This window comes from Eutrigla gurnardus (genome assembly GCF_963514095.1).
Source record: "Eutrigla gurnardus genome assembly, chromosome: 5".
Taxonomy (NCBI): Eukaryota; Metazoa; Chordata; class Actinopteri; order Perciformes; family Triglidae; genus Eutrigla; species Eutrigla gurnardus.
In genome coordinates, this window is record NC_139919.1 from 27,845,998 (window position 1) to 27,872,837 (window position 26,840).

The 26,840-nt window shown below is 45.3% G+C and overlaps 1 protein-coding gene across 1 annotated transcript in view; it reads left to right on the top strand.

Moving 5' to 3' along the window:
- The window catches only part of tenm1 (teneurin transmembrane protein 1), a 151,882-nt gene that overhangs the window by 19,840 nt on the left and 105,202 nt on the right, over nucleotides 1–26,840 (top strand). Inside the window, exons 3-4 of the mRNA XM_084010195.1 lie at nucleotides 18,485–18,728; nucleotides 25,795–26,033. Of these exons, the coding sequence (XP_083866321.1) occupies nucleotides 18,485–18,728; nucleotides 25,795–26,033 (483 nt within the window). The remainder of the gene's footprint in view (nucleotides 1–18,484; nucleotides 18,729–25,794; nucleotides 26,034–26,840) is intronic.

The following is a 26,840-nucleotide window of genomic DNA, read 5'->3' on the forward strand; positions in this document are numbered from 1 at the left end:
TAAAATACCGGTTTCTCCATTATTAGTTTGTGCAGCAAAGAAATGAACACAGTTATTATTTTTTAAGCGTTCACCACTGGATGCACCTTAAAACTTTATGAACATGTTATTCTGTTCTTAACACTTCTTTTAATTAATGGCCAGAGCACGAACTTATACAAGAGCTGGGATTTATATTAAACATTAATAGACTGCAACAGTAAGAAGCCGTTGTTTATCTGTCACCTGGTTGGGCTCTAATCCTTTAAGTGATACAACCCATGACTTCCTCATTAAAACTAATCCTTCACCAACAAAAACTCATTAATTTATGAACCTGTTTTTTTTTTGTTATTATTTGTTTCCCAAAAAATTGCAACCTGAATTTTCTAATGGGAAAGACGCAGTGTAATTTAAAAAAACAAACCATGGGCAAAAAAACAAGTGAGAATTGTCTTCTCTTTCTTTTTTGTTTGTATGAATATTTTATTTTCTGTAGCTATTCAGCCAAACATTCTCTGAAAAAGAATTCACCCGCTGTTGGCTCCAAGGTCAAAGCGCAGAGACATGCAAATGCAGTAGAACAATAACGTGTACAAATACATTAAAGCAACATGTAATTGCTCAGCAAAGGACACAAAAGCATCTGCCAAAGCAAGCGTTTTCTTTTTTCTCTCCACGTGTTCTTTGTGTGCGACCAGATGGGACGTGGATGAAAGGCAGAGGGGGCGTTCATGGTTGTGTGAAATAATGCACTAAATATATACATTATATATATATATATATATATATATATATATATATATATATATATAAAGCTAACATTGGGCTAACATGCTGCAGCCCTCTTCTGGAAACAGACTATTGGAGCTTGTTAGGCTTCTGAAAGCTGCCTAGAAGCCTGTCATTCCACATTAAAGTAGCCGAGCATCGCTGCTCTCATGGATTTACTTCTCACTGGACAGCAAATGATATATTTATGTATAGATTTGAGTTGGGAGGCAGACGAGGTTGTCTATCCATCCCGCATTAGCTTCTATGAGTGTGTGTGTGTGTGTGTGTGTGTGTGTGAGCCCTTGTTTGTCCCTGGATGGTACAATGCATTTCCATTATAAGGCACATGCCACCCTGGGTTACGGTGAGCCGCGCTGTTGGCTGTTACTGTGACTGTCACATCTTTAGAGGGGAGAAGAAGGGGATATTTCCTGTTTAGATGCCAACAATTTCCTCTTCATGCATGGAACACACACACACACACACACACAATTGATAGATTTATTATAGCGTGTCAGGAAAGTGCAGGCTTCACATTTCAGCAAAATGGACCCATTTGGCTTCCCCCAATCCACCCCCCACCCCCCCTCCTTGCACCTTACTCTCCTCAACCCCACTTCCTCCCAGCCAGCCGGCGTGCCAGCCCACTCAGCCGAATCCGGAGCGGCACCAAATACATGTTTCTGTCACAAGCTTCGTGTCAGCCTTTTTTTTACACAAGCGAGAGAAATGGGGAAAGAACGGGTCACTCTGACAGTCGGAATCACTCTGCGTGGATCTTAAATGTTTTACGGCCTTAATGGGCCTCCAGAAATAGATGCAGTGCTAATGTCCTCTGACTCTAGGAGGAGAGGAAAAAAAGAACGTGTCTGCGCTAAGCGTGTGCATTCGATGCGCTGGGGAACTTGTGTGATGGGTGCAGGCGTGTGTGTGTGTGATTTCAAAACGGGTTTAAGTGAAGGATTCACGCATGCAAATGAAGCCACTTAAATCTGGGTCCCCCCCCACCCCCCATCTCAAAGGACGCCCTTTTTCCTCTATTTCGAGCACCACTTTGACATCGGCCCTATGGAGGCGAGGCCCTATGGGGCTCCGGTCTTAAGTGGCGTGCTAAGGAATCATCCAGATTTGTATAATCTCCCGTCTTCAGTCATATCCACGACAAATCTTTCGACAAATCTCGACGTGACTTGTCGCCCCCCCTTTGTTCCTCTGAAGATGTGTTCAATACTGTGGGATTCCTGGCATTCGCTACTTCCAGACCGCATTCGCTGCTTTAGAAGAGTTAACCGTCTCCCAGCGTGGTTCCACTCCTCCAGACAGACTCTGACTTGGAGTATTGATCTCGCCGCTCGCTGTATCCTTACCCCCTTCAGACGATCCATACTAAATGTATTAGCTGTGGAGAGAGCTACAATGTCCTCTGCAGCTAATCATATTTAGCCACAGAGAGAAATAGAGAGAGAGAGGTATCTTTAAAGAAGCAGCCTATTTTCAAGGCCAGAGTGAATTGTCCAGAACCCGAGGATGGAGCGTTCAGAGTTTAGTTTAGGTTCATCCCTCCAAACATGCTTTAAGTGCATGTGTGAGCACATGCACATGTTATATGCATGCTTTTCAATGATTTCTCTCAAATGTGCTCCATGCAGGAGAGGAGCTCTGATTGTCTGAGTGGGGCAATCAAAGGCTTTGATGCTAATCAGGGTTCTCTGTCCTGCCGGGGTTTGGGATGGCGGTGGAAACGTACAATAGAAAGGGGGTTTTTATAGCAGATGCCCGATGCCTGGCCTGGACGTGATTGCTCTTCCTCATTCACGGCGTTAGGGAGAGTGGAGGGGATGGAAATCAGCCTCAGAGCCGAGGGGATGCTGGCTTGTGTGAGCTCCTAATGCAGTGCCACGTGTAATGAGCTTTTTGGATTTCAGGGGGTGGTGGTGGTGGTGGAGCCCCCCGTCATGCATGGATTTTTTTTTTCTCCCCGCCTAATCTGCTAAAATACTTTGTGAACCATTCATTACATTTGTTTGGGGGTTGATTTCCTGCGGCGTGCTTCTACTTCTGCAGAGATGACAGCGGCACTTTTGGTTTGGCGGGATCTCCTTCAAGCCGCTCCGATAACACCTGTGCCTCTTGATGCGGCGAGCGTATTCCTTGGCACTCGTCTCTTGATAGGGGGAGGGGGGGGGCTGCCGGTGTTGTGTGTTTTTCTAACCGCTGATTTTCCCTGAGTGTACTCAAACCCACCTGTCTTAGCTCTTGCCAGAACCCTTTTTGGACATATGTGCTTTTTGATTATGTGTGTGTGTGTGTGTGTGTGTGTGCGTGCGTGTCTGTGCGTGTGTGCGTGTGTGTGTGTGTGTGTGTGTGTGTGTGTGTGTGCGTGCGTGCGTGCGTGTGTGTGTGTGTGCGTGCGTGTGTGTGTGTGTGTGTGTGTGTGTGTGTGTATAAGAGAGAGAGGGTAGGTTTTGACACTCTGTCTCCATTGTGTTTTTGATTATGTGACAGGTTGCTTGCCCCCCCCCCTCCTTCCCCCCCACCCTTTTTTGACAGACAGTTCCATTAAATCATGCTGCAGTGGTAACCCACGGTGACAGGACGCCCCCCCCCCCCCCCCCCCCCCCCCCTCCCGGATTCCTTCATCGAGCTCTCTCATGCGCTTAACAAGGAAGTAAAACATGCTAAATTGTCTGCCGGAGATAAAGTGAAGAGGCTAGTCTCGGTGACGCGTGTCACGTCGTGATGTCATCGCTCTCTCAAAGCCGCGCACATAACGGCAGCCATCTTTGTTTGCCTCGGCGTCGCTTTACGAGTCTAAACGACGTTGATGTGAATGTTTTGTGCTGCCGACTGAAGAGAAGCGCCGCAGGTATGCGGGTTATGCATGATGATACCAAGACTTACAACCCGCCGATTCTCAAAGTAGAGCGAGATACCAAACCGCCTGGCAGTCGGTAAAATGGAGGGACATATTTTAACCGTCTCCTGCGATGGCGGCCTGTTTCTTAGACTCTCACGCCTCTTTGTGCTTTTTCTGATGGTGGCAAACAATTATTATTTTCAAGGACGGAACGCTGCACCATTGTTGCAGGAAGGCCATGCAATAATAAAAATGACGCTCCTTTGATGACTCCCTTAATAAACGAGCGCCGCCGTGTGTGTGTGTGTGTGTGTGTGTGTTGTGGCGAATCCTCCTGCAGATTGAGACGGAGTCTGCCTGGGAGCTGCCCGGCGAGAAAACACAGAGTGAATTCTGAAGAGGTGTTGAGTGCAGGGATGATGGCTCTGCTTGTTCCTTTTAAGGTTATTTTCAGCTGCAGACCTGCAGGGTGTGTGTGTGTGTGTATGTGTGCGTGTGTGTGTGCGTGTCAGAGTTGTGTTTTAATTAGAGAGACAGGAGTGTGTCCTTGGGCTGCCGCAGAGGGGTCAGGAGAACCTGGTATAGTCTGGGAGAGCCGGGGCCGGGACGAGTCTGGCAGGCCGGCTAAACACCCATTATACGGCGTCGACGCGGAGATGCACTCTCACGCCCACATCTGCACACACACACACACACACACACACACACACACACACACAGATGCACGTATGCATCCTGGTCTTGGCGCCATTCCTGTTGGCCAGTGATACCATGGTAACCGAGCAGCCTACATCTCCATGTGTTTTCCCGCGGCCTTCTCCCTCGTCTCTCGGAAAAAAAGCAGAAAATTACCGCTGGCTCTGCTCTGGGGAGCCGGCGAGGGAGGCGAGGGAGAGGTGGGCAGATTGAGAAAGGGCAGCGGGAGGTGGAGTGGAAGGAGCAGGGGGAGGTTGAAAGGGAGGTGAGGGGAATGGAAAGAAGAAAAGGTTGAGAGGGTGGAGGGAGAGAGGACGCAATCTGACATTTATGTTGTTGGCCCGGCAAAAAAAAATGCCACTTCAGGCTGGCATCCCTCTCTCATCCCAACCCTGCCTCCCCCCTTCCTCCCCCCCCCAACCTCCAGCTGACCTGCGACTCCCGTCCCACACCCGTATACTCCCGTGTGTCTCTCTCTCCCCCCGTTTCCCTGCATCGTCTTCCCCGCTTTCATACGTCTGCCGTCTGACCTCTGGCTTTCATTTCCATATCACAGACCCTCGCCTCCCGTACGCCCCCCCCTCACCATCTTTCGTCAGCACTTCCTCTTTGATGGTTTCGCTCCTGAATCGCTAGCTTCCCCTCTTTTCCCCTCCCATACCTGTGTTTGCATCCCTTCCTCTTCTCCCCCCCACACCTCTGCTGTGCCTAGCCCGGGTCCCAGCCGATGATGGGACTCATAAAGCCTCCCAGATGAGGGGATAGCTAATGGCTGTTGAATAATGCATGGCGGGCAGGATTTAGAGAGCCCAGTCTATTAGCCTGACCAAATACTCTGGGCTTTTATTAAAGACCAACACTTACAATTACAAACTACATTAAGGCCGGGGTCCTGCCCCCCCCTCCCCCTTCTCTGGCTCTTCCTTGTTGTCTCCACCGTCGTTGCTAAGGCAGAATATTATCTTTTTAAGACTTTATAGCCCGGAGAAACCGACCCTCTTAGACGAGGTCACCGACCGTCTTTTCTGATTGTTGTGTCTTTTTTTGTGTGTCGGAGGTTAGTGGCCCTTTTAGTCACGGTTGCGGATGGAGAAAGAGATTGGTCGAGGCGGAGGGCAGCGGTGTCACATTTTAAACTGGTGGAACTGGAGGACCTATGAGCACATGTAGGCTTTTTATTTCTTTTTCCTGCTGTGGCTTGTTGGTTTTTGTGGCTTCTTTACGAGACACATCGGCGTTTGTGTCCACACACCTGCGTCGCACCCCCGACGCCGCAGCATCGCCATCATCTTCCAGACTTTTAATTTGTCTGCCGAGCTCACACTGTTGTTGCTTGCAGACGAGGCTCCCTCACACATCATTTCACATGATTATACACCAATGTTAATGGCCGCTAATAGCCATAAGTGTCTGCAAGTGTGTGTCCTATAAGTGGCTTCTGAATAGTCATAAAGTGTTGTCGGCTAATGGCTATCTAAACATCCCTCTACCTATGTTTAAGTGCACACTTAGCTGTCTCTCTCTCTCTCTCTCGCTCTGTAATAGCTTATTGACCTGTCTCCTAATTTTTAGATCGCTGCGCAAAAGTTTCATCTTGCAGTTGATTATTACGCCGTGACACGTCGGCGTTTTCTTGACAAGTTTGCAGAGTGAGGTGTTTGTTAGTCACACTGTAGCATGTAAAGGTGTGTAGAGCAGAGATCCACAGAGTTACTGCAGGTACAATTCAAATATCTACACCTTAACATGAATACAACCTATTATAAGCAAATATAAATCCTCCTGTTTGTTTATTATTTTGAGAAATTGTGTTATACATACATCATTACAAAGTACTGTTATACATGGCACTATAGGCTGCACTACACATTATTATTGGCCCGGTTTAATAAGGAACATTATTCGATATGTAATAGGGGGTCCCTCCATCAGGTCTCTATAAGTCTTGGGGGTCCTTGGCCTGAAAAAGACCTCTGGTTTAGAGAACCAGACTGTAGTCGCGTCCAGCTTTCGTAGGCCGACAGATCTGTAATCGTGTAATTCAGGAAACCGGGTGGGGGTGGGGGGGGGGATATCCAGCCATGTCAGATAGAGAGGCGACACCATGAGGGATGATAGGTTGATGCCAGTCAGATCGTGTCAACCCCTAAAACCCCCTTTATCCGGCTCCACGTCCTCAGCCTCCGTCCCCCATCAGAGTGTCTGGAGGGACGAAGCGATTACATGTCTGATCCGCCGACCATCAGATGAAAAGCCGCCCGCTTAATTTGTGGCCAGTAAAAACATCAACCTCATGATCTACTACTTCCTGTTTACTCGCCCGCCTGTGTGTGTGTGTGTGTGTGTGTGTGTGTGTGTGTGTGTGTGTGTCTCGTCCCCTGCTGATGTTTATTCAGTCTGATCTCCTGGCTGACCCTGCAGCTAGCCAGCGCTCCTCAATAGACTGCACTCTATATATAGTATTCCCTAAATGTCACCGACTTTTAAAACATGCCTCCCTCCTCGCGTGTATCGAGTCGCGCCGGTTTATGAAGCTTTATCTCAATTAACACGTCGGTCCGAGCCGGGTCGCGTGTCAATATTAACGACGTGGCTTTTTCCCTAAAAGTAAGTGTAACCGATCCAGGATGTGGTGCGGAGAACGGGAACACTCAATCGACGGCGTTTAAGTGGAAAATCCATCCTGCTGAGCTGGAAAGTTGCACAGTGTGGCACTTCGACTGGTCACTAGGTTAGTGTGGCAGCAGGCGTCACTTCTACTGCTGTACTTTAAAATGAATGTGTTGAAATACCAAATCTGAGCCCAATCAATGAGAAATATCCATCTGCAACACCTTTAAAACCTCCCTCAAAACACACCTGTACCTTGTTCACCTTGTATATGTATATGTATATGTATATATATATATATATATATATATATATATATATATATATATATATATATATATATATATATATATATATACCTGTATTAAACTGTAAGGTGCCCTTAAATAAAATGCATTATTATTATTATTGTTATTAAAATCACAGCAGAATAAAATCTTTGCATCACAGTGTTTCACATTCATCCGTACCAGCTGTTTTAATCAGATGCGTATCTGAGACACCCCAAGACACCAACTGGGGCCCCTGTGTTTTCTGCATCAGTTGAGTGTCTGAGTACAATAGAGCCACTAAATGTCTCTGTATTCTGATTGCATCTCTACGGCTTTACACCGAAACACACATGAACAAAAGAAGTGTGTGTTTTTTCCACCGCGGCCGTCGTGGTGTGGAGACAGCAGAGGACTTCTCTTCGTTAGCCGTAGTCCTCGCCGTCTCTCTGGAGGCGTGCGGGGGAGCAGAGGGCAACTGCAGTCTGATGTGGGGCATCTGTTCCCACATTTGTTAAGCTTCTCCTGGTGTGTGTGTGTGTGTGTGTGTGTGAGAGAGATTTTAAAGAAAAAGGGAGGGACAGACTGTAGAAGTGTTAGAAGAGTGTGAGAAGCAGTGTGTGTGTGTGTGTGTGTGTGTGTGCATTGTGATCGGTGTGTGTGATAGGTGCGGTCGGTGGACTGGAACGGCAAGGTGTTGTTGCAGTAGAGGGCAAGCGCCGGCTTGTCATTGGTCCGTGTTAATGCTGACCCGGGGGCGGCGGCTGCACTCACCTCATTGACCGCAAGATGGCCGCCGGTCGACTCTGCAGGTGGTGCTGAAGGCGCATCATCCCTTTCCCCTCTTCACCCCCCTCTCTCTCTCTCTCTCTCTCTCTCTCCTCCTCGCTCTCTTTGTACCTCTATCTCTCTCCACCATCTATTCTACGCTCCTGTCGGAATACCAAGCAGCCCCTCATCCTTCCTCCTGTTCCACCCGTCTTCCCACAGTCCTGTCCTCTTGTGCACACTATATATGTATAAATATATAAATATATATATGTATGAACGCTCCCGCTCTCCATACTGTAATCTCTACGGGAACATTACATGCATAATCTACTTCATAATAAGGCTCTAGTTGGCCCCGGATGCCTGGTTAGGATAGGAAGGGAGATGTGTTAATTAGACTCATTTACAGCAGCAGCTAGTAAAGAGCGGGACCCCTTCACAGGCGACCTGCTTCTCCTTGAGAGGGGGTCACCCATCAAAGTTTCACACAGGGGGGGGGGGAGGTAGGGGTAGGTAGTACTGGGGGACTTGTTTTAGTCCGCTGGTAGTTGTAATGGGAACTGTTGGTGTGTGTGTGTGGAAATAGCGTCTCTGGCGTGCCGTCGCCGAGACAGAGAGCTTCTAGTACCCTGATTTATGACCACGGCGGAGAATTGAGTGCTTCATAAAGATTTGCCGCTGGCTTGAGATGGAGTAATCAGCGAAGTGATCTGACTTTGGTGGATGACGGCTCCTCAACCGGTTGTAAAGTCACTCACTTTGTTGTTGTTTTTAAATCCGTGGGACAATGCGCGGGACTTTGGCGTTTTGACTCTCTCTGAACCCCCCCTCCCCCCTCCGTCAAGGTCATATGGATTAGAAATGATTGGGTTTCCAATACTCTACTGGGGGAGTTCTGCATGATGAATCATCACTCCGCTCCAAATCGACACCAATTAAGGAGGGTTTGTGTATTCCGCTGTGGGACACGCTGTGGATGTTCGCTTGGAACAAGCTTCTCTTTTTTTTGTTACCCCCCCTTTCTCTTCTCACAGGCAACAGTGGCATTTGCAGGGGAGGGGTGGGATTAGTATAATATAAGTGTGTGTTTGTGTGGGTCCTGCTGTTTTATTTGCACGCTCATGTGTGTGGCGTGTTGGTGGAGTGTTTACCGTGTGGCCCCCGGCTCCTGTTTGTTGCTCCGTGTCTGGAAGGCGTGCTATATGAAAAGTGAGGTTGAGGAGCCCGGTGCCGGAGCCAGTGAATTCATTTGCATTCATTCCGCTGCCTGTCTCTCCTCAGAGCCCATTCTAATTACCAGCAGCTCAGGTCTGCTACAACACTGCGCATACTCTCTGTCTCGGCTGCTGCTGGTGGTGCATTCCTGTAGCTTTGATACTACTCTCTCTTTAGCCTGCCAGAAATCTCTTCATGTTGGTTTGTTTGCTGTCAAGCTCGGGCACTTCCTCCTGTTTTTAGTGTCGGGGAGTCGGAAGGAAATATAGTGTATATGCATGTGTGCGCAAGCGAAACTCCTCCATGCGCCGCAGCCTGTGTGTGTGTGTGTGTGTTTGCTGTGATTGTTTTGGGGTTGAGGGAGATGTGGCGTGTTTTGCGTATATAGGAGAGAGAGAGGGAGAGCAGAGGGGGAAAGAATCATGGGGCTTGTAAAAGATGAATGTGTGCACTAATCACCGTAATGGCCATTGTGCCGTTTCACCTCCTGAGTTTCAAACACCTTGTCACGCCCTCTTCCTGGTGATGCAAATTTCACTACCGCGGCTCATAACTCACATGACATCACGCCACCCACTGAGCATGCTCCACAGAGCTCTGCATGTGCATACTTATACACACACACACACGTAAACACACACACACAGGAACACCTGCACGGCTTGTGGCAGGTGGCAATGACCGGCCGCCCTGCAGCACTGACAAGGTCACGAAGGATCAGGACGCTGCTGTGCTCTCAGGAGAGACGAGCTGAGCTCAGCTCAGCTGGCAGTTATTCCAATACAAACCCAGGGCAGAACCTGCACCGGCAGAACCTGCACCAGCAGAACCTGCACCGACAAAACCTGCACCGGCAGAACCTGCACCGGCAAAACCTGCACCGGCAGAACCTGCACCGGCAAAACCTGCACCGGCAAAACCTGCTCCGGCAGAACCTGCTCCCACAAAACCTGCACTGGAAGAACCTGCACTGGCAGAACCTGCACTGGCAGAACCTGCACCGGCCTCCGCTGGACAGCTGCCAGAATTCATCACTATCAGAAAAGTTCGGCACGTCTGCAAGACGTCGGCAGATTAATTACAAGTTTGAAATCTTTTAAATAGCAAAATAAGAAAAAGGGGAAGGGCTCTCTTCTGGAGAGCGTGATTGGGAGTGCGGGGGAGGGGAGGGAGGGGGCGCCCCTGCAGTGAAGCGTTTGCATACACGACGCTAAGCTTCTCGCTGTCGAGCCGACAGAAGAAGCGAGGCTCGGGAGGCTCGGCGCCATCTCCGGGGAAATGCTACTTTCAGAATCACCTGCAGCCTAAACATGATCGCAGAGATGCTCCGCAGTTGTTTTTCCAAGACGGGGGTACAAACAAGCAATTACACAAGCGCGCACGTGGATACACACCTACACACACACACATGTGCACACACGTTGAGTGAGTCCTCCGGTATGAAAAAGCCAAATGATGCATGGCAGCTCATTATCAGGCTCTGTATGAAAATTGACTGCGTTCCGTATGAGAGGGGGGAAAAGCTCTTAGAGGCCTTCGTTTTTTTTTCTCTTGGTTTGTATTTTCTTGCTTTAATTGGACGACGCGATTGTGTCACTTTGTTAAATGGAGATCCCACCGTTTATCCCCCGTGTCTGCAGAGATGAATCAATGGCGGGTTTCTTTTTATTCTAATTGCTGATTCAGAGCCCACTGTCATCAGCGTAATTATCAGCGTTTCTGTCCGCCATCGCTGCCATTTTCATCATCATTGTTACCACTGTTATTACCGATGCTATCGCCATTATCTTTTGTTATTTTCATCGCCTCGGGCGCCATTATCAGTAACATTATTTTCATCGTCAGGGCCCATGATCATTAGCCGTATTAGTCCGCTTTATTATACATTTTTCCGTTCTATGCCATTATCAATATTACCATCCTTCACAGCGACTTCATCAGCAGCCGGCCAATGAGAGGACTCATATTGGAACTTATAATGGGGGTAATGTGTTATCTCTTGGTCAGGAACTCTGTTAAGACAGAGACAGATGGTCAGCTAGGGCAGGATCCCATCTCATTACTGCCAAAAAAGAAGACGAAGAAGAACGAAACCCAGTGAGTTTCTAATTTCAGTTGTCTGACCTTTTTATGGGGTTAATTATTTATTTCATCGCTGCACAGCAGTGGAATAAACTTTGTGGCAATTTAATGCAAGTCAATTAAGAAGCGAGATGGATGAAAAGCTATCCTGGGGGAAATTATTAAGCTTTTATTTTTAGAGTGGGGTGGATGATGTGTTTTTTTTCCTTGCTGGGCTCAGTCCAACAATAGTGTTAAATGTTCTCTAAAACGATCACAGGCCTCTGTTAGACAGACCGGTTTGATATTGTTGAGGTCAGGCTCTATGGATTTTATACAGCTTTCCTTTTAATACAAAATTAGCTGGAGCTGTAGCGCTGGGCACCATAATGAAGAGAGGGGGAGTTAGCAAACACGGAGAGGGAAGAAGACGAGGAATCCTGGACAAATATTAGCCTTTAATATTATTGTGGCTGGTGTTTTTATGGTCTACTACACAGCAAACCAAGAGGTCTCTTCTTATTAAAGAAGCTACACATTCTGTTGTTGCAGCGTCCACACTTTAGGGACCGTGTGAAAAGTATTGGGATGGGCAGAGGGACCCGAATCTTACTTTTATTTAATAAAAAAAAAGAGGAAAAAATGTTTGCTGCATTATTAATATTTTCCTCTTTGACGTTGAAAGAAAAAAAATGCAAACTGCACTTAAATATCTTGAAATAAACAAAACAGCAGTCATTAGAGCCACTAAGGCGCATAAACAGAGGTGATTTTTATGAGGAAAAATAAGGAAAATAAAGCCCAGAGACGAGAGACAGAAACTTATCATATTTTGTAAATATTTGATTTTTCATTAAAAAAACAACTTGCATAATAAAACATCTGCTAAAAAAAAGACGTCCCTCCTCCCCCCGTCCTCGCCAATCATTTTAGCACAGTCCCTCGTTGTCCATCATTACAACTTCTTAACTTTCTCTGCCTAATTAGAAGAACGCCGTGCATGGGTGGAGCCGAACATCTGGCGGATGCATCCTGACGGAAAAGTAGAGCGCTTTAATGACGAGCATGATGAGGCGCTTTGTGAACACGATTATTTTTACGCATTTTATTCATTTTTCAGTCAAGCAGTTTTATACCTGTGTGTGTGTGTGTGTGTGTGTGTGTGTGTGTGTGTGTGTGTTTGCCTGAGTCATGTTTTAAATTGACTCTCCTCTCATGACATTAGTATGACGTGGCTTTCAACACCGTTATTGTTCCTGTCTGTGCTATTTTAGGTCCATCTCACCTGCAGTAATGCATTTTTAATACCTGGTCCAAAAACCTGTTATATATATATTTCCTAGTAACCGCTCCCCCTCCCTCCTCCTCCCCTGATCTCCCCTTCCGCTGGCTATATAACACTTTCCCTCATATCTCGCTTATGTAACCAAAAGCTGATGATTCCAGGAAAAGTGTCTCATAAGCGACCTTCCAAACGGGTCTTTTCTGGAGGACTAAGTCCCAGGAGTGACTCGAGGGCGGAGGATGTTCAACCCCGCCACGACTGTCATCTAAAACTGTCGCGGCCCCTCCTCTGGCCCCCGTCTGCTCCCCCGTGGGGGTTTGGTTTGATGTTTTTGAACTACCGGCTAGTATATTGCACGGCCCCCTCTGTCCTACATCGCCAAGGCCTATTTAGATGACATCCGCCATTTAACACAACATCAGAGCTGGCGTTTCACGGGACTTTGTGTGGAAGCGTGAGGGAGGAGGGAGGGAGGAAGGGGGGGAGTCAGAGAGAGTTTCTCTGCTTGTGTGGAGTCAGTTTGTGGATCTTTGGGAGACCCAAAAGCTGCCTTTCGCTATAAGCCTCCTAAAGCACCATCTGGCAGCCCGGGCCCCTGTGTCACCCTCCTCACCAAGATTACATTCTCCCCTGGCCCTCAATCCATGTCCTCTCTCCCCCCTCCTCCCCCCTCCACTTTACACTCTTCTCCCTCGCCAGGCAACACAAACATAGAAAAGTGAAGATGTGGCGACGGCGTACCCAGGTTTCTCTAAGAAGTCTAAATTAATAATGAACTAGAAGTCATTTGAGACGTAAGAGGCAGAAATAATTTGGATTTATTATTTGGGGTTTCAAAACAATTGCCAGCCATCTGTTTTGAAAAGCACTTCTCCTTCTTATTTTTTTTCAACTCCTGCCCATTGTAAGAATATTGCAGAGAGATTGTCACTCAGACTTTATAGGTATTTCTATAAATGTCTCTGCAGATGAAGTTACGGCTGAAAAATACAGTTTAAAACATGTTGCTGTGAAAATGTTTGCGTAATGACTTAATAATAACCCTGAAGGTGTGTTCACACAAAATGTGTTGGGAATATTTTCTATACGCAGCGCTGAGGGAGGGACACCGACAATGTTTCATCAAGCGTGGCTGAAATCATTGCAATTGCTGCTTCGTATGTTGTGGAAACACCAGACGCCCTCATGTCTGAGTTCATAACATCACTGAGCTGTATTTACTGTGAATGGCAAGACACACATCGGCTGGTTTACTACAGCGGAACACAAAATATACTGTTCTGTTGTGATTTAATTGCTATAAGCAGATAAAAATGATGCCGAAATAACGACAGAATGAAGCTGATTTGTAAAAAATCAGAAGTCGTGTTTTGTTAGGTCCGTCTTCAAGACGATAAGCAAACAACTGTTAAAATGCTGGTTTTCTGAATGGAGTTTGGCTCGATCGGAGGTAGGCTACGCTAACACCGTAGCTGCTCCTTCAACACGGTCTCTGGACTTATATGAGGTTCTAGCGTAGACCTCTGGGAGACCACAGACCGCTACCATGGTCTCCATTTTTGATTCAGTGAAGACAGGAGGAGAATCTTCATGTGGATTTTATGAAATCGCCTCATAGACGTCGGGTTTTGTTGCAAAAACACCTTAAAGCTTCTCTCCACTTCACACCGGTACATGGAGTTTAAAAGACATTTACCCGGCGGAGGCAGTCTAACCAAGAGAGTGGCAATATGGGAAGCATAGGATCCATCATTTTCTGAGTTTTCATTAACACAGACTTACAGAAGTATTTCTCCAGTGTGGCAGAGACACTTTTATGTCATTAAAAGGCTCTTGAGTGCGTCCTCCATCAGCGCTGGCAGCCTTTAGAGCGAGCATTAGCATTAAAGAGTCGGCAACGCTGCTGATGTGTTTGGATTCAGAGTCACACCTGAGGCTGACAGGTGCACGGCGCGATGCCTCAGAGAGTCTGGCAGAAAGGTTCACGGCGGCCGTACAGTCGTCGACTGAAAGAGTCCGAGTTAAGTCCGAGGTCGGCAAGGTTGTGTTCGAGAGAAGAGTTGATTTGAAATGCCTCGAGCACAACCAGAGTGCAACTTTCCAACTCGAGTGTGGAGCTCTGGGAATGCAAACAAAACATGCTTTTTTCTTTCTTTTTTTTTGCAACAAACACTAAAAACATGCAGTATTCAAAAAAAATGTAAGCAAGGGATTTCTGGTTGGACTCAAAGGACTTCCAGTTACTGATGAATCGGAAGAAAAAATCTAAATTAAAAAAAAAAGTGAAGCACCACTTTAAAGCTCCCGATGCATCACAATGAAACGCGATACAGTAGTGCTCTGGAAATGTCAGTTTTCCCCTAAGTGTGTCATTTTGAATACTCAGAGGTGGCTCCGACAGAAATAACTTCCACTGTCTACATCCATTAGTTGAGACTAAACAGCACCTTCAGGTGATGACACAAATACACTTCCTGTCACTTTCACAGGTCTCGTATGGAGTCATAGTCGAGGTAAATGTGACACATCCAACATTCACAAACTAGTCATTTAAGTTTCATATCGCATAGGAAATGTTTGTTATTAACAAACTTAATATTACAGTTTCACATATACAGCAAATCAGACATGTACTCACCATGAAATTGGCTTTTGACAATACATTGAAAAGAAATAAATCTGGGGGAAAATAAATTCCAGTGTAACATACCATATATATCAATATACATATTAGGGGTGGGTAAAAATATCGATACGGCAATATGTCGCGATACTTTGCCGCCCAATAAAATACCGCCACATATATACATTTTTCAACTCCAAAGATAGATTTTTTTCATGTTTGCACATATACCTTTACATTATTTTTATATAACCTCTTCAGTTCAGTGACACAAAAGGAGAAACATTATTATTTATTATTATTTTATTATTTATTATTTTGTGCATTGTCAGTCAGGGTACTTTATCCTTTTTCATTTTATTTTCAATATTTATTCCAGTGAATTTCATGGGAATTTATAAAATGGAGAGGCTGTTTTGAATGAAATAGTTTTGACTCAATTTGTCCTCTAATCAATAGCATCTGATGTACATATACAGGTACTTGTGTTTTCATCTTTATTTATATCGCAATATCGTGATACGTATCGTGACCAAAGTATCGTGATACATATCGTGAGGTTCTTGCCAATACTCACCCCTAATTTTTATATATATATATATATATATATATATATATATATATATATATATATATATATTATATATATGGAGAGTTTTTTGAGTCCATACATTTGAGAGATTTGAGATAATTCTGGAATTCAATTTGGAAAGCGATAAAGTTGGGGATAGATTTGTTACCTTACATCTGTGCAAACAAATTTCACGTATAAAATCATCAAGTTAAACGTGCTAAAAATATCACGTTGCAAATGTGCGAGAAAATCATCGGCGGAGCAACAAACAGCGACCAGGTTTTGGTGAGAAGCCGCTGCTTGTTTCCGTGTGATCATGAAATAAACATGCGACGTGATGAGCGACGGCTCGGGTCGCCTCGGCGTGTCAGCTCGCCGGGGAAACGCAGACAAACATTTCATTACAACGCTCTCAGATGTGACGAAGACATTTCAGCCATATTGTGAAGATCAATAACCGGCGATGTTGTTGTTTTTTTCTTTTTTGGAAGATGAAAAAACGTTTCATTTGTCAGTTTACGCCGTCATCTCGGAAGTGCTCCTGTCAAATATGCAGATACACACAAACACACACACACAGGGAACGTCATAACTGCGACTTTAACAATCTTCAGAACGCCATTCCAGCCGGACAGATGGCATCATGGAAATATGACTGTGGAAATGTTTATAGGCCTATTTACAAAACCTGCCGTCACATTCCTGCCGCGCCGCCACAGCATACATCTCGCAAATGTGAATTACCAGTAACGGAGTCATAAACGCTGATGTGCTGCTGGCATGTCAGCCAACACGTGCTTACTAAAACAAACCCGGCAATTTAGTGTGAAGAGATCAAAATAATATGATTAGTGTGATAGAAATGCCGTCCCGATAACTGTTTCCTCTGCAATATTTGGAAAACATGTCACTTTTAACACCGAATGGCGGCTGAAGTGCAGGAAAGTGTTCGTTAATGATGACTCCTTGCTTTTCCTGCGTTTCCATGTGGAGGGAGTCCTAAAAGCCTGTGTGATGCTCTCATGAAGAGCGTGGAGATCTCCCATGAGGCTTTGCATTGGTTGATACTAAATTATTGCTGACATTTTTGACAGCAGATAGAGTTGCGAGGGCTAAACGCTGTCTGTCTACAGGACTCGGTTCTCCCTCGCCGCTGGTTTCTAACGTTACACTCACTGTCAACGCGGCCGGACCCGGTTGGTCTTTTGGGATTCGTGATCGTAGACCGGTGCTGCGACCGTATGCCGAGAGCTGCCCCCCCCTTTAAACAGCTGATAACTGACGCCCCGGGATGCTGGACGGAGCGCCTTCGGCTTGCATTATTTGTACTAGCCCGCAGGGGGCGACTGGAAGACAGATTGGATAGTCTTTTGATTAGTTTATGTTCTCACTTAAGTCTTCTTCAATACAGCATGATGTTCATTTAGTAAATTATGGTCCATTTAGAGAAAAATAGACGATAAAGCAACGTTTTCTTCTTCATTTTTTTATTTATTTATTTCAAACGATAAAAAGTGATGAAAATAATAAACAAAAGGAAAAATGATATAAATAAAATAAAATACAATAAAATAAAAAGCCAATTTCAACATAATACATATTAGACTCGCTTGAACGGGGAGGCTTGTCAAGTCCTACCCCCCATTCTTCACCATTAACAAATGCAAAATCCAATAAAATAAACTAAACGAACAGAAAAACCTGCTCCAATCAAGCTATTAAGAAAATAAGAACAAAAAGAACAGAAAGAAAATAGTAGTAGTTTTTCAAAGATTAAATTAAAATTGCATTTTTTTCATACTTGTTTCATCGTTTTGTCAAAACTCACAAATGAAAAAACTCATTCTTTTTAAAATAAGTCAGAGCATGATGCTGTTTCAGGTTATATCCCCGTCTCCATTCTGAAAGGTATGCTTTGGGGGCGGGGCTACCTTGTGATTGACAGGTCTGTTACCACAAGGTTGTCCATGTTTTCATCTTTAACAGCTTTAACAGCCTGTTTCCATTGTAACATTTGTTTGTTTGGCCCAAAAACTAATTATAGACCTGCATTCATACAGTACTTTTCTAGACCAATCACCCACACACATTACCCATCCATCAGGCCTTTGGGTGGTCCGGTATCTGGTTCCAGGAGGACTCGCTCCACAGATCCTTATATATTACATATGCACACTCATGAATACACACCAAACTATTCACACATCAAACAGGCACACATGCGCGTTTGGAGCCGGCGAAACTGTAATTAGTCGGCGCTCACTTCCAGCAGACGTACACTGGAAGGAGCGAGGGAAAGCAGCGGGGGGCGGAGACGGGGCGAGGGAGAGTTATAGGGCCAGGGAATGATAAATGATGGATGGAGAGAGCTCTGCTAGACCCCGAGGTTACCCGTGTGAGGGAGTTACAGCTGGCTAGCTCATTCCGTCGAGCTACAGATCTCATAATAAACATCACATGGGTAGTTTGGGCTGGCGGCTGCAGATTAAGCCGGAGCTGTTAGCTCTTTAAAGACTGCTCAATGGTGAAGCCAGCCAAGAGCCTATTTATAGGGGCGGCTGGAAAGTGTATGAAAGCAGGTAGGAAGGGAAGGCACCGGACAGGCACCGTTTCCACGCTGATTTATGTCCCTCAATCAGTGTAATAACAATAAACTGTCATCTAACATGCCACTTTTATTTGTAATTTATGGTACTGCGCTCCTCATAAAGCTATGTTTATTTCTCTCTCACCCCTCCTCTTCCTCTTCCTTCCTTCTCCCTCTTCACAGAGCTGCCCAGCAGTCCAGGTGGTCAGTTCACGTTCCGCCCGCTGCCGCCGCCGCCCCCGCCACCCCACGCCTGCACGTGCGCCCGCCCGGCGCCGTACACTCAAGTCAGCCTGCAGAGGAAGACCATGCCGACGCGGTGCCAGGCCAGCCAGGGGGGGCAGGGGGCCGACACGGGCTCGGGGGCGGACCAGGCACAGCTCCACAACAGCTGGGTGCTCAACAGCAACATTCCCCTGGAGACCAGGTGAGAAGCTTTTATTGGTCGTCTTTTGGATTTTTAGAATGAATCATCAGATTATCCTGTGAGGCTCCTGGTTCTGTTTGGATTCATCTACCTTTTGACAATAATTCAGAGTCCTAAAGAATACAACCAGGCATCAACTCATCTGGTGGACATATTCTTTTTCATTGGAAATAAACACAAAAAGCTACCAAATAGAAGCTCGTCATGGCAGGAAATGCATAATTAATGCATTTAATTCAAACAAATGGAACAGAAAAGAGTTGATGATTTAACCTTTTATCCACGTACAAATAAAACAGATAAGAGCCTACTCTTCGCTGATTGGCCGAGAGAGGTCTCGTGACCTTTTGACCTCACTGAGCCGCATAGCATCGCCATGTTGGACGTCCGCAGAACTTACCATTTATACTTCCTTACCGGATAAAGGGTTAAAGAAGTTTTTTTACAAGCATCAAATGAAAATATCTCCAAGGCAAACCGCCCCTCCTTCAACATAATGTCACTTGATTAAAGACACTTCTTTAATCTCACAAACGAGCCTCGTTAGATTAGGAGAGAATTATTTCTCCAGGAGTGCGCGTCGGCACACTTGTTTCTTGGAAATATCCGAGTGCGGTGATTAAGAATGCATGTTGGACTAAAGGATTTGTGGGGAAGGACATGTTTTTGCACGTGTAGAGAGCAGCGAGTGGAACACCAGGCGGGCCTCCTGGGTGTTATTACAGGACTTTTCACACCATCAAAGTCATAACAGATTTTTTTTCGGCTTCTCATCACTTTCTACCCCCCCGCCGGCGCTGACAGACTTTACCAACGGGGGCCAATATCTGAGTATCTACCTAAAATAAAAGTGTGAGTCACTATCTAGTAGAAATCCTCTTTTCAGGAACACATTCCTCCAACAATCGCAGCGCCCAACAATCTTTCCTCACAAATGCTTGCAGACGAGCCGCCGAGAACCTCGTCCCCTTCAAACAGAATTAAGCATTCGCTTGCTGCATGAGTAATAATTGATCAGAGAATTATTTAGGAGATCCTCATTTGCGAGGCTGCTCTGGAAGGAGAAGCAGCAAGGTGCAAGGAAGAAGAAGGAAAAAAAAGAATACGTTTGCATGTTTAATGAGCGGCTCGGCTGCGGCAGCTGAATTCTGGTATTATGAGTGAGGATGAGATTGGCAGGCTGCCACACCGGAGGAGGAAGGGTTTTTTAATAAGTTATGCATTAGGGCCATAATTAGATCTTACCTCATTTAAAGGAAAGGGAAGAATAAAATTAGATTCAGTGACAATTTAAATTAATCATCGGCCAGACACGACTATCAATGTAAAAGACTTGTCAGAAGTGCATTGTAATTACAGCACTTAACGATGTGTTTGCTTTATATGAAATTCCACTGTTGATAAGAGTCACGCTTTCGTGTGTGTGTGTGTGTGTGTGTGTGTGTGAGAGAGAAATCGTTCCGACAACATTTGCCCGACATAAAGAACAAACTCCCAAAGACAGAGACGTGATTTCTGCAGTGTGCTTTTGTGGTAGAATACATTTTTTTTGCATTCGGGACTTTATAGTCAAATAAGTTTCATTTGATAGCGGGCTATTAGTTCTGAACCATAAAATGGAATCATATGCATATTCAATAGAAGAAGTGTCCCTTCGTAACATAATTCAGATATTATTAGCTCTTTTCTATCTGGCTTTTGGCGCCGGGGAAGGAGAGGGAAAAAAAACGACTAAGTCTTCACAGCTTAACTGTTTTGAGTTGGATTTAATATTCAAGCACCCTCCTCTGTCACATTCTCAGATACACTGCTAATCTAATGATTTCATATTTTCTCGCGTCTCACGCTGACGGCGCTATCAGCTCAATCTCAGGCGTGAGATTAAAGATTTAACAAGTATTTATAAACTTGACACGGCGGCTCATGCCAATGTAATTATAAGTGACGCTATACGACCTTAAAAAAATAAATAAAAAAATGTGTATAATATCTCCTCCATGTCAAGTGCACTGGCGTTTTTTTTTTTTTTTTTTTCTCCCTCACAGCGTTATTTGATGAATCTGTATCGAAACGTATCGACGTCGCGTCAGCGGAGATTAAGATTGTTCGAAGTGTGCATGGATTTTCCCATTCGGCTGCGTATCCGCTGTGTGTGTGTGTGTGTGTGTGTGTGTGTGTGTTTCTGGAGAGGCCGGCGTTTGTAAGTGGAAGGATGCAGATATGGATATTCAATATATCTGACCGGGTCTCACACTGGGTGTTAAGAGGCATAACAAATGTTGGGACTGTAATAAATTGACTGATGCCCCTCATTCTCTCCTTCCTCTTATCGCTGAGAAGTGCGACTACACACTGAAACACACACACACACACAGGGCATATCTGCATGCACCTGCTCACCCACCGTGCACACACACACACTTATTCACACATATCCAGGTAGAGACAGCCCTTGGGCCGCAGACACCGACCTCCTGGAGAGAGGGAACTCTCATTTTCTTCCTGTCTCCGGGGAAATCTGCCCTCTGATATGAATTCAGAGCTTCCTGGGCGTCGCCCCTGGATATATTGTCTGAGAAGATCAAAGGCAGCCGGGAAGCACAGGGAAGCGCTTTTTTTTTTTTTTTTTTAAAGCGCTGCACAAGAAGAATAGAGTTCTGCACGCGTTGACAAATGCAATTTTCTCCAGCCTGGATCCTGATCCCTTTCTGCTCTGATCCACCTTTCTGCAGATTCCCAGCCTCACCAATGTGAAGATGCTCACCCGTATTTGACATATTCTTCTGTATGCTTGTCTTGTTGAGGGGTGGAGTGCTCCCTTATGTGTGTGTTTGTCCTGGACGTGTTTCTGGCCTTTCAGAGTTGAACTAGCAGTGAACCTGAGGTGTTGCTCCGTGTGCAGCCTCCTGTGTCCCCCGTCTGACTCACAGGTTTCAGCAGACGGCTGCTCGGAGAGAGGAGGGGAGTGGATGTCATCTGACTCTCATGTTAAACTCAGCCGGAGGGCCACGAAAAACAGAACCAGACACAAGTCCAGACTGAAGATGGAAAGAGAGATCTTCTTAGTTTTTAAGCAAATTAATACATCCGTCTGAACCCAAATTTAAAGTGGCAGTCTGTAAGATTTGAGATGCGTTGCTTCTAGCGGCCTCTCTGGCGGGAGATGGAACTGCAGACGAGCCTCTGGGACTCATATCTCCCTCACCCAACAGTGTCTGCGTGATGCCTTCAAATGCTCCACAAGGAGGTCCGTGTTTCCCTCGATGGCGTCACTTTGCTTCTTGATGATTTTCCTTCTTCACCTCTATTAGTTTGTTGTTTCTTTTTCTTGGACTGGAAGTTGAACGGTCTTCTTTCTCTGCTGTTGATCCTCCATTGTGAGTCAGCAGTAATGAAATGTATCAAACACTTTAGACTAAAGGGAGCCTGACTCAGCAGTTGGAAATTACCGGTTTCCCATTACAAGTAAACGCAGCACTGGCAGACCAACCGTCACTCATTTCGAATTTAGAGTGGGAATGTCTATTTCTAGTACCAGCACTTTCATTAGTGGGTCACATGATCAATCACCAGAGATAGGAACTTTAAAGACAATTAAATAGATGAAAATAATACGGACTGCCACTTAAAGTCAATTATTGAGATCTAAAAATATTTGAATACAAAAGAAATTGGTTGTGAGATGTTTTTAAAGCACTGAAAATGTTCCCTCGTCCTTCTTTTTGTCAGTTTTTTTTTCTGTATTTCACTCTATTTTTTTCCAATCTTGCTTTATGTGTGTTTTAGCCCGATGTAGAGTGCTTCAAAGTGCCTCTATGTGTGGAAAAACCCCACATAAATAACCTTGTCTCGCCTCACCTTCAGATCATTTCACCAGTTTCTTATGCAAATCGTGACGTTTCAATCATTTTTCCTGTAATCTGCGTGACACAAGTGCTGCGATCTGCGCTATCCCGTCATGCATCACCATACCTGAAACTCATTTCTGGAACCCCATCCTGAAAAAAAACTCTCCCCCCCCCCCGCGCCGGCGGAATATTTGACTCCTTGTTTTAAAGTAAAAATCCATCTTCCCCCCGGCTGGATGTGAGGCTAAATGACACCGGGAAGATGGATGTGTTTTCGGCGTGTATGAGGGGGCAATTGGGGCGCTGCGTGGGGCGGATGCGGCCTCGTGTCCGGCGCCACCGCCGCCGCCGTGTCAGTGTGCTGTCTGGCCCCCGCCACGTTAATGGCCTGTCCTCCGAGGGCCCTTCAGAGACTGGCGGCCTGTGACCTCGCACCCTTCGCCTCGCACGGATAGAATAACGCTCGCGTCCGCCTCGACACATCAAGCTGGCAAGCCGGTATAAACCCTCGGAGAGCAGGCGCTAACCCGGGGCAATCATTGCCTGTCTGAGAACTCCAGGAGCTCCAGGATGTTTTTTATGAACACACACACACACACACACACACACACACACACACACACACACATTGCAGAGAGAAGTAAACAATGAATCACATCTGCTTTTTTGCTGCGTTTTCTCCAAATTAGCCTTCGCTTCTTTGTTCCATTTTTGTGTGATGGAAGTCAATATGGCCAGAACAAGCTGCAGCTGCTTATAATTGCCAGCCCAGATCCCCCCTTCTTTTTTTTTCTTTACAAAAATTGCATAATTTCCCGAACCTCAATGTTTCAGCTTCCTCGTCTGACGCCCTCCAACCCCCTTTTGCCCTCCGTTATCCATAAAACGCAATAAAAGATGAAACGCCACCCAGATGAATTGCCCTTCAGCTTACTCTCCTATCATCGCCCGCCATCTAACACGCTTCCTTTTCATAATGAAAAATGAAGCTCATCTTCGTTTAACTAATACAGCTGTGTGACTTAAGTAGTCGCTTTGATGAGTCAAAAAAAAGGAATAGGTAAGTCGTTGATCCCTGGCTGCCAGGCCCCGTCTTTCATTCTCTTTCATATCGCTGCTGCTCTGCATTACAGTAGCTGCTCGTCACACTTTTGGGGTTTCTTCTTCTTCCTCCTGACGAGGGAGTCGGACCGGATGAGAGCTTATCGCTTCATATCCTGTGGCTAATACCTTATCTGTTGTTTGCTATTGTTTAACCGGTCACGGTGCGCTTACGGTGAATAATGTCCGGCGCTTTTGCATTTGTCACATATATTGCTCAACTCGGGGAAAAAAAGTAGGAATTTACGGCGGAACGTAATATAAATTGCGAGTGAAGTCGCAGCGCTTAGGGGATTTTCTTCGCCGACTTTGCTTCCTCGTTTTTTTTTTTTTTTTTTAGCTTTCTGGATTAATCTTTGATGATGCATTACTTTGCAAGTTTAAGAGACCACTTAGATTAAAAGCACACAAATGCAGACAAACATGTGGCTTAACTGAATTACACAGTCCTAGATGGTACTGAGAGCTTTTTTATTTCTTTTTTTTATCAACAGGTGAGTTTTTAAGAGGACTGGAGGGGGGGGTAAAGTGGAACAGTCTGTCCTGAGTGTCTGTTTGAGCCCTGAGCCCGGTATAAATGCGTCATTCAGAGAGTTCAGCAGGAGCGGGGTCTCCTCTAAAAAAACCTCTCACCTTGGGGGCCCGTTAAATGAGTTTCAGTCAGGCGTGCTTCAGAGCGAGGCTGAATTCCCACCGAGTGCCGATTATTATAAATAGAGTCAGAATAAGATACCAGATAACCGAGAAAAGAGGATGTCCGCGCCGCGCTAAGCTAATTGGCGAGGCGATGAACCGCTGTCCTACAGTAGATATTGTTTTAGAATTTACATTATAATCTACTTAATAGGACAGAAGCGCGGCCCCCGGAGGTGGCAGGTAGATTGTGGTGCACACAATGCGGAGGCGGATTCCTCCTCATAAGATTACACACAGCAATTAATTGTCCTTTCACTCTGCCCCCCCTCCCTGAGGAGTAAGAACAGCTTACCGGCTGGAAGTTTCAGATTCTTCCACTCGCCCAAAAACATTTGGATGTTTGGTGTTTTACATCCGGAGGCGACGGCCGTGTCCTGGACTTAATATCTCTGGATCGCCTGGAGGGAAAGTCTCCGAGCTTAAACCTCAAGGATGTGGTTTACAATGTGTTGCTCAAAAGGTCAAGGTCGCTGCGACCTCACATCCGGCCCATTCTAGTGAGAGCCATATCTGTTTGGAAAAGGCCTCAAGCTAATTTCTTCACATTTTGGCACAGAGTATCCACGTGGACTCAATGATGAGGTTTTGGTGAAAAGTCACCATGACCTCACAAAACAACACGACTCAAGAATTATTATGCCAAAATGTGACAATTTCACACACATCTCTAATAGGATGAACTGACAAAGTAGGATAAAAGTCAACAGTTTCAGGTCACGCCTCTGTCTGTGTGGTGAATCTGAAGCAACTTTCAACCAGGAATAAATTCAGTTGTCGTCATACATCCATGTGCTGGTGGCCATAAAGTCTCCCTCTGACCCTCCCAGGCAATAGACTGGCCCCTTGGACTTATTCCACCACCTGTCAGCACCTATAACCCCATTATTTACTTATTTATTTAAATAAATAAGTGCAATAATTCAACTGCACAATACTTACATATTATATATTATCATATATTTACCATGGCAATAAGACGAAGAAGAAACATTCTTATTTATACTTTTCCTGCATCTTAAACACTGTGTCATCGATCACATTTTCCCAGAATTAATGTTATTTACACCATTGTTTTATAATGTATGTAGTATTTTTACATATTTATTGTTGTTACATATTATACTACAAACCACATTTTACATGCCTATTTATTATTTCTATTATTTATCATTTATTGCTGTTATATTTTGTCATCAAACCATACATTTTGCACACTAATTTCTTATTTCTGTTTTTCCTATAACGTCTCTATTAGTTTCTCTATAATAGGCCTATTTGTATAAGTGGAACTAACAACCCTCTCCCCCCCTCCGGGATCAATAAAGTCTCTCTGATATGATTAACAGGCATAGCAACAGTAACTAAAGGAGGTGGGTGATTATCGAATGTCCGTTCATGTCTTCCTTGTGTTCCTCCTACAGACACTTCCTGTTCAAGCAGGGCTCTGGTTCCTCGGCCCTCCTGTCGGGGGCGGGGCAGGGTTACCCTCTGACCTCCGGGACGGTGTACTCCCCGCCGCCGCGGCCGCTCCCTCGCAGCAGCGTGACCAGACCACTGTTTACCTTCAACAAGCCTCACCGCTGCTGCAACTGGAAGTGCACGGCGCTGTCGGCGTCGCTCCTCACCCTCACCCTCGCCCTGCTGCTCACATACGTCATCGGTGAGTTCCAGTAAACATCCGCCGCCAAACTTTTGTGGTCGTGCCGGGAAGATTTGATTTGGTTTGCTCTGATTTGAGTTTAAAAAGTCAACATTTAAAAAAATTTAAAAAAACAGATCGCTAGAGGGGCCAGGGAAATTGATCGATTGTCAAGACACTGCCTAATAAATTTCACAAAAAAAAAATAAATAAAAAAATACAGACACAAACTGTAACAGGGATTTTTTACACACACAATGTTGCAGACTTCAAAGGGTAAAACAAAACAAAAAGAGAGAGAGGGAGAACACACAGAAGAGAAGGGACGATCAATAGGGATCAAAACCAGGACTGCTGAACTACTTACTTTGAAGGAGTCGCCTTTAAAAGCAGCAGGTTCCGTATTCTGGATGTGATCCTGGTGCAGGAGAGAGTCTGCATTGTAAATGAGCTGTCCCGGACTAAAAACCTGGTCATTATTCTGTGATGAATACACTCATCCAGGGAGCACTAACTCATTCATTGTTTTTCTGTCTGGCTCACACACCTACACACACACACACACACACCCTTATTACTCCCCCGCCTTTTTCCAGCCTTGTTATTATATTAATCCATCCACTTTATGGCCTTATTGTCTGTGTCTGTCTTCTTTTTAAATGTTCATTTGTATTTATTTCTTTAATACTTAACTTTATCTCATTGGATTTAAGCTGAGGTCTCATTACTTATTGTATTGGAGTGAAGGATCTGACTACTTCCTGCATTCATGATAGCTGCTGATGAATGCAGCACCTTGCTGAGCCTCTCATGAATGCAGATGAAGTC